General features: G+C 38.2%; 1 protein-coding gene across 1 annotated transcript in view; it reads right to left on the minus strand.

The window, feature by feature from the left end:
* The window catches only part of KIAA1468 (KIAA1468 ortholog), a gene marked incomplete at its 3' end in the record, with an annotated part of 48,737 nt that extends 40,075 nt beyond the window's left edge, over nucleotides 1–8,662 (minus strand). Inside the window, exons 1-2 of the mRNA XM_009705707.1 lie at nucleotides 8,608–8,662; nucleotides 4,434–4,523 (exon numbers count right to left, since the gene is read on the minus strand). Coding sequence (XP_009704009.1) covers nucleotides 4,434–4,523; nucleotides 8,608–8,662 — 145 coding nt within the window. The remainder of the gene's footprint in view (nucleotides 1–4,433; nucleotides 4,524–8,607) is intronic.
* Between the last annotated feature and the right edge of the window lie 10,634 nt (nucleotides 8,663–19,296).

Genomic DNA, 19,296 nt, shown 5'->3' on the forward strand with positions numbered 1-19,296 from the left:
CTAGATGTCCTAAATTATGCCCTCTAAAACATGTATGACTTCCCATTACATTTGATGGATTTGTGCATACATTTTGAGTCAATCAGAAGAAATTTAAATTCTCTGACTAAAGTTACCAATTAAGTCACTATCACAACATACTTCAAGACCTGAGGTTTCCTAATTCCCACTTCCCTGATACAAGTCCTAAGAAGAAAAGGAGTGACCATATTTACAGTCAGTGTGAAACACCGCAGGCTGTAAGACAAATAGACTTGAACCAGAAAGTTGTACTACAGCATGAGATGACTATCAAGCTACAAAAATTACGATCAACATGAGAGTTCATGAGCAAGCTAACAGAGAACTTGTTAGCATTCTAACAATGGGAAGCCAACACTTGACTCATTAGGCTCATTAATGCTTTTAAGTCAATGAGATAGGACCAGCTACAGAGATGACCTGAACTACAACAGACTCATCTTCAAGTTCAACCCCTGAAGACTATCGACCTGGAAGGAAATTAAGGAGGCTTACAACTGCTTAACAGGGCTTAAGACAGGAAATGGGAAGACAAAACCAGACCCACTTCCAGGATGAACAAATTGAACACACAATGTTAGCAAGTGATTGTTGTATCATAGATGCCTTTTGTGTTTTGGTTTTGTTGTTTTTAAGATTATCCTCTGATTTTGATTGCACACAGGTAACTACTTATTAAAAAAACATAAACAAAAAGGTTCTGTAAAAAGCAGAAACTGTGAACCTAAGTCTAGATAAATTACATCCTCAAATATAATCAAGTGGGTTTTGAAGTTGTCTCCTCCCTTCAAATCCTGACAGGGACAGTATTTTATTCTGCTAATCAGATATACATAGTCTAGCCAGAAATCAATGCTGATGCAGGGAGATCTGAGAACATAAATGATTGAAATGGAGTTTGATTATGAGAATTAATTTTATTATCACTGAAAACACAGCATTGCGTTTTTAAAATTATCAGAATAGTAGATGTCAAAGGGAGGTTAGTAATACTAAATAATTTGAATTATGTAAAGTAGGGGTTTTAGATCACAAACATACTTGTGCACACGGTCAATTTAAGATGTGGCAGAACATTCAGTTCCTTAGATTGAATGTCAGATGACTCATTTACACCAAACGCTGTGGGTATTTGACTTCAAGTTAGGCGTACTCTTATTCCACAGGAATGGCATAGGTTTTCCATTCTCTAGTTGTTTTATCAAAATGAATATTTGGGGTTTACTAAGCCTAATAAATCCTTCAGTAGACTTTATCTTAGCATGGTTTCAGCACTTAATACATGAATTTACATTCAAGACTTACTAGTCTTAGAGAACAAGTTTGTTTCCATCTTGTAAATTGCAAGCTCTAAGGATGCATGTATTTTTTTGAAACTCTTTGTGGATTACAAATGTATTATCCAACTTGTTACACAACTGTCTGTATTTATGTTAAGATCAGGTAGATAAGAAAGAAAATTGCTGTTTTCTAAATTGCAGTTAGTTTTGTCTCGCTTATCCACATCCTGACTGGCTTTTGTGACTTGCATCTTTTCAGTCAAGCTGATGATAATATTATAGAAGAGATTCACTTAGCCTCCTTCAATCAGATTGCCCAACTCTGTTCACACAAACTCTTAAAACCATGTTTGCTTCTAGGTCAAATTTTGATTCTAACGCCAGATGGAATGAACTGGGCTAACAGATTTGAAATACTGAAATCCATTTCAAACAAGAGTCTTGACAGTTATTTCCAGGAATTTTTGGACTGGTAAAATAAAAAATATGGCAGCTAAGTCTAACGCCATCCGTAATGGCAAAATAGAAATATGATGGCTTTAGATAGTATACAGGTACATTTTTAGATTTGCTGCTTTCTAGCATTGTCATATAAAAGTATTCATAACTGGATATGTTATAACTTCAGTTTTAAAGTCCTTCTGACTCAGGACCAGTTTCTTTCAGTGACTGATGTTCGTTTATTTCCTACTCTTCATTTGACTACGGAATTGATATGGAAATCATGGCTTCTGTTCAAACAGTAAAAAAAAACCCCAAAAGATAACAGCACAAGAAAGGCACTTACAAAAACAAACTATTCAAAACTTACTCCGAGAACTATCAAAAGAAAATTACAACTATCAGATCATGGCCTCAAGCTTTCACAACAGATTACATTTTTATCTCCTAAGCATCAAAGCTCTTTGCTGGGAAGAAAGAGTATGAGAAGAAATAAGCCGGATGGACTTCCAGTTATGATTCAAAGTGCATGTGCAGCTCAGAACTACTTCAAAAGCAGAAGCTACAGCCAGAGTTTGTTCAAAGGAAGAACTGGATATGAAAAGTTTTTGAAATTTCTACTGACATGGGTTTTTTAATGTGCAAATTAAATACTTATCAGTTTTCCAAAGTTTATCACTCAGGTAAATGGTTTTAAACAGAACTGAGGCAAAATATTTTAAGCAATTATAATTGAATCAGAATTTTAAGTAGAAATAGGATATTTTTGAAAACTTTTGAGTCTTTTCAAACTTCCAGAAATAATATCCGGTCTTGCTTTGTTCAAGTTCTTACATCACTTTATAACAATTCTTTGGAAAACGTCTCTAAAGGAACACAGAAATGCAATGTAAACATCCTGCCATATGATTTGCTTGTCTATTAGATGTGACAGTGGTCAATTAACTTAGTGTAATCTTCAAAAATCTCTTCTATTTTAGGATTTACTTAATTAAATTTAATATTTAATTTTAAGATAAGTCAGTTTCATACTGGAAGCAATCAATATTTTGTCATTAATGTCCTGTCAAAAGATTAATGACTACTGGATGTCAACTCTGACTGGTCTTCTGTAAGCATCTCTAATCCAATTCAGTTACTAGGTAAGTCCAAGTAAAGATCAAACTAGCTTTCTCAGTAACACTATTGCCAAGAAATATTGATTAGAAAACAGGAAAAATCTACCAAGATGATGAAAAAATTAAAATACTCAGAATTTACTTGTTCCTTCCTTGTATTCCAGGAAACAATTCAGAAATACTTGGGTTCCTTAAACACACTTTGTTTAGAAGATTAGCTGCATATTTACAACTACTGCCTCCTTGAAACTGACTATGTATATTGAGAAAGACAGTAATTAGATAGTAACAAGAATCTGGAAGTTTCTATATAAATCGAAAAACAGTAAGTACCTATAGTTTCAGACCAGAGCACCAAAACACCTGAATTTGCTTCATGTTCATGAATTTAATCCAGTCCTTTACCTCAGAAACACTGGCTGGGTAAGAAAAATGACATTTTTCCCAACACTTTTTGTTTCTTCTCTCTCGGTCAATGCTGGTTGTCATTTCAGACTGACCGAGACAGGAAATTTCAGAAGCAAGATCCTTTACAGAACTACGTTTCGCCAGCCTTTTCTCTGCTTAAGAACGTGACAATGTTTCTGTTAGGACGAAGTGTGGTAGTTGAGAGCAGAGGTGACAGCATGGAACAGAGACATAGCAGCTTGCATCATTTCAGGTTTCCTAAAGCTAAACTACATGAACAAAGGTCACAGCGTGGACAACCTTCATGTGCTCTTGATACTAAAACAGTATTAATTGACAAGAAGTAAACAGAGTTCTATAGAAGCTTCTAGAGAATTTTTAGGGGTTTCTCTATAGAAGCTGTGAATAACTTAGCATTTGAACTTAGAAAAAAGCCTAGACTAGAGAAACTCAGCTCACATGCAAAGGAGATTACTATAATAATTTCAAATATAAGAGAAAAGCAGTCTGCCTTTGGTGAGATAATCATAAATCCTGAAATTAGAAATGCCACAGGTGCCTAAGTTCAGAACAACTGCAAGAGGCAAAAAACCCTGTCACTTCTTTGAAACAATCTTATACAATCAATAAATCAAATGGGAGGGAAGACAAGTACTACAATTAAGATTTGTAGCAAAGAAGTCTTATGGAACTGAGAAAGCCCTAAATTTACTCTGGGTTTGGTAATGCTTGTTTGATCTATGTGTAAGTTATATTTAAAAGATGGCTCGCTATAGATCTTTACATCAGAAAGCTATCACCCATGTAGTAGTCACAGACTACTACATAGAATATTTTAGCATATGTTTCAGCTAAACTGTAGTAGTCGGTAGGCAATATCAAGATACTGTTCTATTGTCAAAAACTGGGTACAATTTTCAAGTATACTGCTCGCTTCTACCCTGGTGACATCTGGAATCACACAGAAGTACACTTGCCTGAATATTTACAGTAATTATTGTAGAAGTGTCTGAAACATAGTTATATCATGAAGTGACTAAACCACCACAGTGAAGTCTTGGCATCTTCACAAATGTTCATTTAAATATACTTATGCTAGAAACAATAAGTCAAATGGTAAAGTTAGCATTGATTCCTAAATCATACAAAAAAAAAAACAACTTACCTGCTACTCTTTCGTCTGTTTCTCTATTGCCATCATCAGAGTATCTTGCAAAATCTAAGGAATCAAGAGTACTGATGCTTCCGGCGCGATCTTAAGGGGGATGAAAAAAAAAAAAAAAATCAGAAAAAATCCTGAAGACCTGACTGGCTCTGATAAAGAAAGTCAAAACATCTTATTTCAGAAATTATAAATCAAAGGCTAAGTAAGTGTTCTGCAAGACTGAAATTTTACTGCATTTTTCTAAAAGTCTGTCTCTAAGTAAAGAGTATGTCAGTAAATTTGACAAAAATAGAGCATCACAACAAGTTCAATGAACAGACACTGCAAGAAACTTGCCCTTGCTCGCCCCAAAAGGCGGCATTTCTCTCTACCCTGCTCACAGCAGATGAGGAGGAGTGCAGTGTAGGTGTCGCTTCCCCATTCCCACAAGGGCCAGGGACCTTTGCTGGGACATCCAGGTGAGCACGCACAAGAAACCAAACAAATACAAATTGTTCTGCAACAAGTTTCAAGCAGCGCTGTTCTCATTTTACAGAAACCTGTAACTGTCCCAAATAGGTTACTTCCTTTTCCCTTTTTTAGTATTTTAAGGCATGTTAATGTGACCAAATACTTTTCTACAAATCTCCTGATCTAGCCATGAACTTCAGTACATACCCACTTAATATAGCATTTACTAAGGAATGCACTACCCAGCAAAATTAAAGCAGAGCAAGTACAGTTCACGCTATTGCAGGTATAATATTCACACTTTGGAATTAAATTGTTAATAAAAAAATTTCAAGAAATTCAGTAACAAGCATACGGTTTTGATCTGACCGTGACATTTTTCATTTCAGAGGGAGGAAAAATAAAAAAACAAACAAAAAACCCCCAACAACCCAAACAAACAAAATGCAATTTTGATAATTTCAAGTCTACTGAAGCACATATTCATCTTTTCATTAGAAAAATGGGCAAAGAAATTACTCGGTGACAGAACCCAAAATAAATAGAACACGTTTCTAGCACAATTGGACATGCAGAAATTATATTAAGTAACTTAGTATTTTTCCCCTCCATTTGAAATTAATTTCTACATGGCACTTTAGAAATAATTTTAATTATGTTAGAGCTGTTGTCATATTAACAAAGAACAAATTCCTTAGGGCTGTCAAAAAAAATCTCATAACTGTCAGTGGAAATAAAAGCAATTTCATCCTTATCAGTCAAATTCTGTCGTGACTAACATCAGAAAGTATTTAAATCCCCTCCCAATTCCCCATTATGTCAAAAAAAGAAGAATCTATTAATGACTTTCTTTTTTGTACATTTAAGGCTAAGCTGTCCCTTAAGGTCTTGTGACACCCTCTCTGCATACGTGCCAGCACCAGACTGAAATAAGAACGCCTGCATTAAGACTGATTAAAGTATCTACACTCACCTGAAAAGCTATAGAGAATACCAAATGTGCCAACTCTAGCCGAGTTACACAGTACCAAAACTAAAGTGCCTGGCAACCCTAACTTGCCTGGTTTATGGACATAAAGTATATGATAGTATATAGTTTATATTTAACCACAGGTTTTTTTCCCATGACTATACTTTGTCATCCAGGCAATGACACAAACTGTCGCTCCTCAATGAGTCTCTAGTCAGTATTTAGTTTTAAAACTCACTGTTCATTTGCAGGTTCTGGTCTTATCTACTGCATTTTTCCCAGACATTATTCTGATTTAATAATTCTCTCTAGGCTGATCTATAGTGCTTAGCAGCATAGTACAAACTCATCTTTTTATGGCATCTTTGTAAAATGAACTGTTGTGAAAATAAACCAGATTTCATACACAGGAAACCATATTTAGACTGGTTAAGTTCAAAAGTAAACACAAATTTCGCATGCATAGTATAAAAGTCTTCACAGCTGACTTTTCAAAACATGTAACACCTTGTTCAGTAAGTACTGCTCCAATTTATTTCATTGGGAGCTGCAAGATCATTTTTTGAAATCAAATTCAAGACTCGAGTTAAAGAAACAGACAACATTCAAACAGAGATCTCAATGAAAAGCTGATGTTTAAGAAAAGTGACCCAGTCTCATGTATAGCATCACTATGGTAAAAGTAGAAATACAACTCTGCCTGTTTCCTGCAGCAGTCTTGCCACGTTCACAGATCAATTTCCTATTTCTCTTATGAAGCAGGTAACATCAGAGAAACAATGCTCAAATTTTCAGGTAAAGTCAACCACATCATACTTATTGAAGCACCAAAACTTTTTTCGGGTGACTAGTGGCACACTTTAGCGGCAAAGACTCTCCCCACACAACTGATAAAACAAAACCAGCCATAAAACACAAACTCATTTGCCAAGCAGCCAGAAACTTCTTGGAAAAAGAACAGTTGCCTAGAAAAAAGCATGGGGTAACCAAAGTCTCTATCAGGATGCACACAGTGGAAGCCCTTTAAGATCATACCAGCAGCTATAAATCCAACAATTCACAATTCCCAGTCAGTGAATATCAATCAGTTTTACAATCTTAACAGTCCTTATAGAAACTAAATAAAACCAAAGGTTTTTATGATTTAACACGCAGAAACTGCCTTAAGCACCACATCTACATGCACAGCAGCAATTTGTAGGGTTGAAACTTCTACATTCACCATTTAGATTTCTCCTTAGCATTACAGTGTTTGTGGTAACAGCAAACATCTGGCACACTCTTTACATACAAGTTGGCATTATAAAGAGACACAAGTATCTGGATTCAGATTGATTAAACCAAATGAAAAAAAACCTGCCAAGGAACACCAGTCTCATGGCCTGTTTCCCGCTACCATTATTTCCTTCTCCCAGTAACGCTGATCCTCCTTCCCATTACAAAAGTACCTGCCTCAGTTATCATCACCCCCCAAGCATGCTGTCATTACTAAACCAAGTCAATTTGGGTGCTAGAAGCCATTATGTGCACAGTGTTCCATCTGAAGCTAAGCTTTAAGATGAAACTGCCTTTATGTATCACATTGGTGGAACCTGAATCTACAAAGAGCTGCGTACAGCTATCCAAATAAATGCTGAAGGGAAGGAAATGAAACAGTAACAGAGACGACTGTATACACACAGGCTGAACAGTATCTTCTCAGTTGAGTGTCCCACTAGATGATACATATTGCAGAACTCAATCAAGTTGGGAAATTATAGCTTCCACAACACAACTCAAAGTAAAGGGTCAGCTTGAATAATGTAACAAGACCTCTACCACTACTTTGCTATAGGATACTGCCTTTAAAATATCTGGTGTGCCTATAGAAGTGGTTCCTGCTGTTAAGGTAAAGAGGCCACCAGTGCCGAAGCACTTCAGCAGAGACATCTCCTGGCCAAACTGGCTCCAGAGGCATCAATGATTCAACCATCAGTGCTAAGGTTCTGCCCTGCCGAGCCCCAGCTAAGGGGAAAGCCCAGTCACAGGCACATGGTGAAGCAGCTGTTTCAAGCAGCAGGGGAGGACGCGATGCAGGAGCTGCTCTCTCCGCCTTCGGTGCACCTGCAGCTACTTCTTTCTGCTACGAATCTGGAAAGACGGGCTTCCATCACAGCCGGGCTGGGCGAGATCCACATGGCAGCTCCGCTCCCTTGCACTCATACAGCAAAGCCTGCAGTGCCACAGGGCCCCGGCCTGCCCTGCCGGCTCTGTCCCGAGGCACGGCTGCTGTGGAGCCAAGGCTGAGGGGAGAGCGGGCAGCAAAGGGACCTGTTCCTTCTACCAAATGGCACGGCAGGCCTACTGACCTGGATCTTGCCCTGTTGGGACTAGGTGAGATAAATTTTGGAGCTGCTATAGCACAACCTATTGAAGCTTCTCAAGGAACAGAGCCAAGCACCACACAGGAACTCAGATAGCAGCTTTAAACAGCAAAGAGGGATTTTAGATATAGCCTACTAAGGTATCAGCCATGGGATAACAACGCGAGAAGAGAAAGCTAAATGAGACAGTTAACTGAAAATATCGCCCAGGAAGGTGAGGGCTGGCAAGCCTGCCAGATATATCACCAACAGTAGTTGTGGTAACACGCGCTGCCTGGCAGGGCTGTACTGAAGACTGCCCAAAGCTCAACAGTGGCAAGCCTGCTCTGTTGCTTCACCTACCGAAAATGTCACCATGGGGGTAACCGTATCTGTTCCCTCAACTCCTTACCACTATCTTCATCGGCAGTCATCAGCAGAGGTTTATCTCCCAAGACTAATGCCATCATCCAGAAAATTACGGAATAACATCTTATAACCTCAAATTTTACGCTTCGATAAAGGATATATCTGCTCAGCAAAGGATCAGACGGTGAAAACGGTACCTCTCTATGGGCAATGCAACAGCCTCATTCACCAGGAAAATGAGCAGGGCTGTCTGAAGGAGAGGGATTGGCAAGGGAAGGGCTCTGCTCAGTCCCATAGCTCACCTGAGGGATGTGAAATAGCACCATTTTTCTGAAGTACAAATAGCTGTACTTCAGAATAGTTGTACAAATAGTTCCACTCAGTAGACTGAGTGGAAAACTAATGCATTCAGAAAAGAGAACTACTTTCTGAACTGAAAGGGGAAAACAAACAACAGCAAAAAAAATTTTTTTAAAACATATGTATCTCTTAATTTTATTTTATTTTTTTTTAAAAATAAAATCTTAGGTTTAAGTTATTTGGTAAAGAATAATCAAAGCAGAATCTTGCAAGGGGAAAGCGCTGAAAAGGAGAAGTATGCTTTGGCTGAATTCTCTTTCTTTTCTATAAAAAAACTCAATGTGACACAGCAGTGTGAAGCCATTTTGCTGTCATGATATGCACATTCTTACCAACAGTCTTCTGTGCATGGATTTTACACTTCTTCCTCTAGTATTCTGAAATAAAACACTTCTCTTTTTAATCAGCAATCCCTTTTTGCTAAAAGCTTTCCTAGTGAATAGTGAAAAAATAATTGCTGTCAGTTTAATGCTTCAGAAATGGTAAAGCAACATCACAAGAACAGTTTTGACAAGCAGGTATAAACAACTCCAGAAAGCATATCACTGCAATATGGAACAAGAGAGTGCCACAGGTGCATAAAACCAACTGAAATAGGCTTAGGCTTTTCATAGCTCATACTAGTGATATGCCAGAAGACAGATTGGGATAGTAAAGGAGAGCCTGCATATAGTTCTTATCTCTTACCTCTACTACTGGAAAAGGATTAACAAAATCAGAAAGCTTAAGATTCATATTCAATACTCAAAGCTAAGAAGTTTTTTAATCCATTTGTTGAAAAATGCCATGTTTTTAATTTCATTTGTGAAGTTAAAAATCAGGTTCACTACCACGTTTTGCTTATTAACTTATCCAATCTTTTAAAATATTGCTTCATTCCAGAGGAGAATTTTAATTCCCTTCTTATTCCCAGAACTGTCACCTGTATGACATAAAGATTTCTGCTGACAGCTTCTGTTCCCTAGGCATATTCAGCTTTCACTGAAAGCTGAGTATAACTATATAAGGAAGAAAATGTAAAAAAAAAAAAAAAAAAAACTCAAATTGATACATCCCCTTCCACTGACAAATACAGTATGAAAGAGGTTAAGTTTCATTCACTCTGATGATTAAAAGAGTTTATTTTTACCAGCTTACCTAAAGGGACACCAAAAGGGATCATATTAGCCATAGTTTCACAGTACACAAATTAAGCAGAAATAAGCTGCAGTCTTCTACAAAAATAGATTATTAAATAATCTCTTCATGAGCATAACATTGCAAATCAGCTAAAAATGTAAACAAACCAAGGGATACAGCTTCTTGAGAAAGGCTCAAGAAAAAAAAATTGAACAAATCTTTTAGAAGCTATTTAAAATTTACTTTGCAAACATCTAAATTGATTCTAAAAATTACTAGTTGGTAAAGCAGCCAATAAGTCGTCACATTTTCTCTAAGATCACAGGAAATCATATCATCATGTACTAACAATTAACCAAACAGAGCATATGGAGACCAAGAACTCCATCTTTTTCCTTGAAACTCAAAGAGAAGTAATAATGATACTACGCTTGTTCAAGACATTCACTTTGCATCTCTAAGTTTCACTTGTACTGAAAAATATCCATAACCCTGAAACAAGACTGTTGCCATATTTTAAAGTGATGAGTGAAATAGCTGGCTAACCACATTTTAAACTGATCAGAGAACTAATTGGCTACTGGAAATTTGGGTTTCATTAGCATCCATATGGAACAAGATGCAGTGCAAAGTGAACCCTTCTCAGTCAAAATCAGAGCAGCTTTCCACTGGATATTCCACATACCAGGGACAAAATCTTTCTTGGTTTAAGCCAGGCTTTAAATGAATTACACAGTTATATGTAGGAAGAAACAGTTGCAGGCAGGCAGATCACACATATCATAAGAAGATACAACCTTTTTTGGAGATAGTAAAAGTCTAGGAGAAAACTAACTTGCTGGCCAAGGACAGCAGAAAAAAAAAAGCAAAACAGCAGCCAATCACCAGATATGTAAAACAAATACTTTGCAGATACATTGCAGTAAAAAGTTACAACTCTTGCTCCCATGACAGGCACACAGCAGAAGCTCACGAGAAAGATGAAATTCCAAGTAAAAAATAGATATATCTTGCACCCTAGCACAGAAATAACACACTTACTGAATTGGGTTAAGATACAGATGGACTCGAGCTGATCTCATGGAGAGCCACACCAATAACATACTGCTTTTGTGGTGTGCTTACTGCACAGACAGTCTCAGGCAGTACACAAATTAGTCGAGTTTGAAAGAATTAAGCTGGCCCTGCACAAAGCCATTTGAATGCTGCTGCAGAGAACACAGAGGCCCACGAGCATGTCACCTTGGGGAAAGCATCAAACCCAGCCTGGCTCCCTACCTACGTGCTGCAGTGTGCTTGAGCTACCACAGCTTCCCAAAATAAAAAAGCTAAGGGAAAAGCAGGGCACAGAGGTACTTCTTCCAGCTCAAGACCCCAGCTGGCTTCAGCAGAAATCGAAAAGCATCAACAGCATCAAATTAACTCCATATGCTCAATGTTGCAGCACTGCATTTCCCAAAGTGTATCAACTAACTTGCATTACAATGATTCTTCCATTCTCCTCAGTAAGTCAGCTTTCTGTTATACTCTCTGACATCAAGCAAAATTATATCAATCTAGTCCTTAAATGGCTGTCTTCACTAAGGGACTACTTAAAGTGTACAGGTAATACCTGTCTTAATTCTCAAGCATTGTATTATCTCAGTTTTCTTCATATTTCAATTCTACTGTGTTCCCCTTTCCCTGATTTCTACATTTATCTCAGGACAGTAATAAATTTTCAAGTTAAGTTTTAACAATGTGTGTCCACACTGATTTTATAAAGAATTAAAAAAATAATAAAAAATATAATTAAAAACTAGCAACTAGAGACCGAAGGAGAAGCCGGGAGAGCTGGGGCTGTTCAGCCTGGAGAAGAAGGAGGCTCAGGGGGGACCTTACCAGTGTATATAAATACCTGAAGGGAGGGTGCAAAGAGGAGGGAGCCAGGCTCTGCTCAGTGGTGCCCAGTGACAGGCCCAGAGGCCATGGGCACAAACTGAAACACAGGGGAACACTTTTTCACTGGGAGGGTGACCGAGCACTGGCACAGGTTGCCCAGAGGGTTGGTGGAGTCTCTGTCCTTGGAGATATTCAAAAGCCGTCTGGACACAATCCTGGGCAACCGGCTGTAGGTGGCCCTGCTTGAGCAGGGAGATTGGACCAGACGACCTCCAGAGGTCCCTTCCAATCTCAACCACTCTGTGATTATTATTGCCATGATTTCTCGTACTTCAACAGTTTTGTCAAATGACAAAACAGCTGATAGCTCTTCTCTCCACCAACATCAATCAAAGATGAAAAAGTGCTTGTTATATAAATAAGAAATTCTTATTCTGCAAATTTTTATGTAACAGTATTTCCTTCAATTCAACAGCAAAGTAATCAGTTGCATCACCATCATGCAGTGTTATATTGCAGGAAGTAAATTGCCTCTCCCCTGTTGCGCGCTGGGGGAAAGAGATCTGTATTTCTCAGGGGCCTTTTCAGCTTGGTCTGTCTTAAAAAAAAGTTTTACAAATTTTTTTAATTTTTCATCCAACAGACTCAATATACTTTGCGCCATGTCTCAGGCACGTGCATCATAAATAAAAATACATGGCCTACAACCTTTACCGAATTACTCCAAGTTTTAGCTTATGCTACAGGAGAATTTAACTCAGTTTCTCAAACCTGCATCTTTAAAATACACTAGAAAACCAAATACAAGTAGTACATTGAAGATAAAGAGTTATAAATTTGAACACACAACAGGATAATGTTTTATGACTTATCTTTGTATACCGATAGACTTCTGATGCTACATTTTAAATAGTTCCGTATATATAAATCACTTAACTCAGAATTTGAAACAAATCTTAGTTTAGTTTGAAAGTATGAGAACTTCCTGAAAAAGATTATTTTTCCATGCTTTTATTAATTCTGAGTTTATAGAGCAAAGAAGTTCAGTATTTACAAATTTTAAATTAACAGAGACAGTGGACTACACACAGATCGGCTTCCAACACAGCTGATATCAATATCTACTTGATCATGACCTGCTTGAAAATATTAGACAAATCTTTTTATATCAGGTAATGAATCTCATAAAATTTCCAGCAAGTGCTCTCTCAGCTGAACAGAATTTATGAGTCACATCTTCAGACAAGAAAAAGATAGTTCTCAGAGGAAGAAAAGCTACAGGAAACTTGATATAACTTATATGGAATTGAAATTATGTACAGGGAAGCTTAAAGAAGCATCCAATAGTTGGTTCTGAAATGCAAAGCTCTAGCTAATCTTATTGCTGTTTCCCTTCTTCTCTCCTCCTCCTCCCCAAAAATCTCTCCTTTCCAGCAAAACTGTCAGAAGGAAACACATGCTGCTTCAACACAAAGCCCTCTTGTTTTGCTGAAGCTTTCAACCAAGGCATGGTTAAACTCACACATAACTGAACCAGCTATAGTGCCTATATATAGAGGTTCACTTCTGCCTTCCCCAACACAGAAAAGCAACAGTAACTCAGGCACAGAACAGAAAGTCAGGACTAAAGCAGCTAAATTCCCCATAGCGTATCTGTAAACATCCTAAGAGAACAAGAACACGCAAACAAGTTACTGCAAGGTAAAATGTAACGTGGCTTGCTACTCAGTGATAACTTGATACTTGCCTGCCTAGTACTAGTGGCTACTAGTCTGTCCTTTGCTTATCAATGTCATGCTTGTCTCATGCTACCTTATCTTGTCATTTCTTTGTGCAGTTATACTCTTATGAGGGCTGACCTCTCTTCTGAACTCTCTACTATTACATCCCAAGTCACCCCAACACAGATATCAGCCAAAGCTTAAACTATCCACTCATCTGTCAGAAACAGCCTCCAGCAGACCTAGTTTCACTCATTTGACAACTCCAACAGTTGCATATGTCTTAAATTAAGAAGCTCTTAAGCTATGAAGTGCAGCTCACTGAAAACTTTTCAGAAATACCAGTGTTGGTAAAATGGAGGGGGGTTTAAAGCTGTCATAACTGGAGAAGGTTCACTTGGCTTCTCTATCAGTAAAGCCAACATCAGAGCACTGTGAAACCTCTTAGGTTTCATCCAGGCACCACTCTTCGCTGGCAGGTCTGCAGGGAACTCAGTTCCCCATTTCTTCAGCATTACATACAACCCTCTTACTCTTTCAACTGTTTTGTGTTCTTTTTTTGAAGAGACAACATTCGTCTTTCCCATCTGCCCATACCAGCAGCTTTGATTACCTATTTATCCACACCTTTCCATCCTGTCCTTACTAAGAGGAGCACCTTTCCCAAACCAGGTAGTAAAACCACTGCCTCACCCACAAGTCATCATTCCACCTCACAGCATCTGGACGCAGCCAAGACTACATATTTTTGCTTACTTTCATAAAGTAACAAACAAAAGACTTGAGCTGACAACAACAAAACACCTAACAAATAATTGGAAAAACAGAAGTTATTTGTCTTCTTTCCAATTTCCTATCTTATTGAGGCTGCTATTTAAGCTGAGATCACAGAATCATAGAATTGTTTAGGCTGGAAAAGACCTTTAAGATCATTGACTCCAACCGTAAACCTAACATGGCCAAGTCCACCATTAAACCATGTCCCTATGTGCCACATTTACATATCTTTTAAATGCCTCCAGGGATGGTGCCTCCACCACTCCCCTGGCCAGCCTGTTTCAATGCTTGACAACCCTTTTGGTGAAGAAATTCTTCCTAACATCCTATCTAAACCTCCCCTGGCGCAACTTGAGGCCATTTCCTCTCATCCTATCATTGGCTACTTGGGCGAAGAGACTGACACCTGCTAAAGACTGAGGCAAAGAAGGGATTAAGTACCTCAGCTTTTTCCTCATCGTTTGTCACTATGTTTCCCCTCACATCCAATAAAGGATGGAGATTCTCCTTAGCCCTCCTTTTGTTACTACTGTATTTATAGACATATTTTTAATTGTCTTTTACAGCAGTAGCCAGATTAAGTTCTAGCTGGGCTTTGGCCCTTCTGATTTTCTCCCTGCATAGCCTCACAACATCCCTGTAGTGCTCCTGAGGTGCCTGCCCCTTCTTGCGTTCCAGCCAAAGCTCTCTGTTCAGCCAGGCTGGTCTTCTTCCCTGCCAGCTCATCTTTCGACACAGATGATAGAGATATAATGAACTGCTTCAAGGTAGCCCTGTTCTGCTATATATTCATACAAAACAAAAATCTGGTGAAACACTGATCATGACAAGGACCTGTAGATAGTCACAATGTCTGTAACTCAGGATTGAGAGCTGTTACCAAGACAGCCCTTTCTCACAAAAGCATAATCAATACACTCTTCCCACATGGCTTCTTCCAGTAGGATCCATCTGAATTTCAAAGGCTACAAGTAAACCCAGAGAGATACTTCACAATATCTGAAACAAAAAAAAAATTCCAAATCTTAAACAAAGCCAGGAGCTTACTACGAAGAAGCAGCAATACTTCATATTTCTGTACTCATAGATTAGCTTAATATAACTGGAATCAAGTCCCCAGAAAGTTACAAACAACTCTATTTTGGAAATAACTAGGAACAAATCATCTCCTGAAAAACACAAACGTAACAAATGTTCAGACCCCTTCTTTATGATTTTCATTAAAGCTATTTCAAATTTTGAGAATGTTGAGCTTTTGTAGCCATAAAGAAAAAATAAAGAGCAGATTCTAAGACTAAATCTAGTTCTAACAGTGTAAGCTGCATCCCTTCAGGAAAGGGCATTTGCCAAGCACAGCAATCGAAGGACATCTTATCCATCACATTAAAAAAAAAATAAAAGGTTTCCTCACCTGCTATGCTCAAGCTTGAACTATGATCACATGCATATATGGGAAAACATCTGAGGTTTGGGAACAAGGATGAGACATTTGAGCCACAGTTCTATTTCTAAATTTCAAGTGTCTCAATTTGTACTGTACTTTCTTATGCAACGATGATAGGGAAGGGGACACAAACTTAAATTTAATATGTAGGTGCTAACCAAAGCCTTGTAAAAGATCTGGAGCACTATACGAAGGAGGGACTTCCAAACCATACCACTCACATGAGTAGCATTAGAAAAGTGGTATCAAAATGGTCTAGCAGACGTGGAACTACTGCTATTGAAGTCAATGGAAGAAACTGTCACAGAAGTTTGGGAAGATCTAGCAGAGATACAGGACATGAAGGATGACTGTACCCAAGCGCTGTGCATCTAAAGGAACAGTGCTGACTCTTTCACAAAGTGAATTTGCTTCAAACTAGAAGAGCAAAGTTGCTGGACACAATATACATTTCCGTATTTTTATTAAAATATACCTTAATCTCTATTTGCAGCTGTGACATTACTGCTGCTGGAAAATGGAAGGATGTTTTTGCAAAAAACTAAGAAACCCTAGTCACCTGACCATCATTTGCTTTTGTAACCAAGTGTTCTGAAGCATGGTTCAAAGACAAAACAGCTTCTAAGTCACTAGCTGACCACATGACGCCAGTTGTTTAAATCCTGTGATACTTCATTAAAATCTCTTTATAGCGGTCTTAAAGAGAAAGATAAGAAAAACCAAAAGAAATTCCAGCATGCACTCATAGTTTAGCTTGCCTACAAGGATTCTGAGAAGTGCCAACAAACACTTGTACTGAAATTCTCCCATTCTGCATAGGAAAGCTATGGAGAAATCCTCAGGCAGCATTCCAAACATACCTCACATTCATTAAGAACTGCCAGTCAGAAAAAGTTTTCTGCATCCACTCAAATTATCGAAAACCTCAGTGTAAAACCATAGAAATTCATCTAACTTGCGGGCAGGGAGGAACAGGTGCAAAGCTAGTGCTGAGAAGAAATTCTGACTTTAGATATCAACAGAAGTAAAGCACTTTTTTTTTTTAATCTAACCACACGAAGCATTTTTTTGCACTGAAGCATAAAATTCAAATGACCTTGAAATGACAATCATGCCAAACCCCGCTACTTGCTACCTCAATGGTTTCTATGAAGAAAACTATTGGTTTATTCTCAAATACCTCTCGGTATGGTACCTGCACTACTCTTACATACATTCTCTGCAAGTATCCATGTAAGGATCCACGAATTTGGGCACAACAAACTGGACCTCTCAAGAAAACTGAGCTTTTTGACTAACTTAGGAAACTATTCAGACTTACTGTTGGATCTGACCTGTGGCTTAGTCCTCTGCCTAAATCCGATAATACCAGATGCTTAAGAGGGAAGTAAAAAGAACTCTTGCAAAGACCATATAATTTTCAGCCCATCATAGTCTTCTGCAATCTATTTTTTAACATTGGGAAATTGGCATAAATTCAGAAGTATGAGACTATCAGCTCTTGCTGACATTAACCAGAATCAGGCTGAATAGCACTGTCACAACTGCTAGCTCAATGCTAGACTCCAGACTGCAAGAAAGTCTGATGGCAATAAGTTCAAAAATCTACTTGAGCAATACAAAAATAATTTTTTTTTTTCATTGTTCTGGATCTGTCACCTTTCAACGTCACCCAATGTGAACTGCCTTTTGAATCACTGTTGAGAGAGAAAAATCCTTTGAAAAGCACACTCTAACTTCTTGTAGATATCAGATTTCCAGACACACATGCTTAACCTTTAACCTAAGGTCTAATGTGATATTTATATTTAGCACACCTCAGTATTGTTAAACTGCTCCATAATAACTTTTAGTTCCCCCTCCTCTCTCCCTCTCCCCTGCCTCCTCCCCTTTTTTTAATAGTAATGTCCCATTGCTATCTATCATTGAGGAGGTCAGCACAATAATCCCTAAGATGTTCTCACGTAAGTGTACATTGGTCTAGGATTGCAAGAGGCCTTTTTTTGCATACATAACACCACAGTAACACAGGCTGCTGTTTTTTTAATTCTAATGGAGTACGTACATTTTCAGTAAGTGGAAACAACACATCATGTTAACAAAGAAAAGAGAATGTTTAATCAATCGGATGAATTGACTGGAATCCCCAAGGAAGCTGCTTTTAATGAAACAGAAAAGTATATAAGTTCCAAATCTTGAAGCAACAGTTTTTCCAACATTCACCAATCTTGTTATGAAGAAGACTACACTGAAGTTCTCAGCTGGACAAAGCCAAGTATGAAATTCTAAGTATTCATAAACAAGATAACCAGAATATAAACACAGAATGAATTAAAAAAAAAAAAATCCGTACCATTTTTAGAAGATACTGAAAAGCAATAACAAGTTGGAAGTTTAGATGTCTCCTATTATCCCAGTCATCTAGATACTAGTAGTTATTTCCAAATTTTAAGTCATACTGCATGTCTTTGCCACATTAGAAATTTTTTGAAAACAAACAAAAACATGGGATTATTTACAAAACACCTTTAGGTGTCTTAGAACACACATACACATAAATCTTTCAACTGTCTGCTAACAACTCCTTTCATTTCAATACCTTCCCATGAGTTCACTAAGTCCTCAAAAGTCAGGTGGCTGGGGAGCTTCTGACTCTCAAAGCCACTTCCACAAGCTATCTCCTTTTTAGAACTCTACGTTTCCTGACAGTAACATTGATAAGACACACAAGTAATTTTATTCTAAGCCATGTGCTCTACTATTAAAACTCAAAAGCTTTTAATGCCAGCTATGTGATGATTTTCCACATATCTGCGCTACTTTTTCTCGCAAAAGCTATACTAACCCACTATACTTACTGCTTCCCAACTTCAAATCCCAAAATGGTAGGCCAAAGACTGCAGGCACTTGGTAAACATGCCAGCATTAAAGGAAACATTGTATTAGTTGTGCATGACCTGTGAAACTCAGACCTATCGTTGGATGACTTCGCCATTTCAATGCATCAGGAGAAATAACAGGCTGGCTTGTGACACCCCATTTTTGACAGTTTTTCAACTTCAAATGTAGCAGCCATGGCTTAACACCCAACTCTTCTCCTGGCAGCATATGAGTTATCTCTTGACCATAGGTACTAAAGAATGCGCAAGAAACTCTGAGACAGCTAAAAACTAAGGCTTAAATTTCCATCCCTCACATTTCCTCCACTTTTGGCACATGTGTGACCTTCAGAGGAAGGCTGGATAAGGTACGTGAGCAGGCTCAGGGTAACACGGGGCTTGGCACCCCACCTTCTCAGCCCTACAGCTGAGAAGCCCTACCCCGCTCCTACAGCCTCCCCCAGTCCCGCAAGCAGGTTACAGAAAACAAGAAGCGATACAAGACGCCTTCCCGGCCGCCCAACTTCCCTCGCCACACGCACCGTGAGGCA

The sequence above is a fragment of the Cariama cristata genome, unplaced genomic scaffold (assembly GCF_000690535.1).
Source record: "Cariama cristata isolate BGI_N322 unplaced genomic scaffold, ASM69053v1 scaffold16458, whole genome shotgun sequence".
Classification (NCBI taxonomy): Eukaryota; Metazoa; Chordata; class Aves; order Cariamiformes; family Cariamidae; genus Cariama; species Cariama cristata.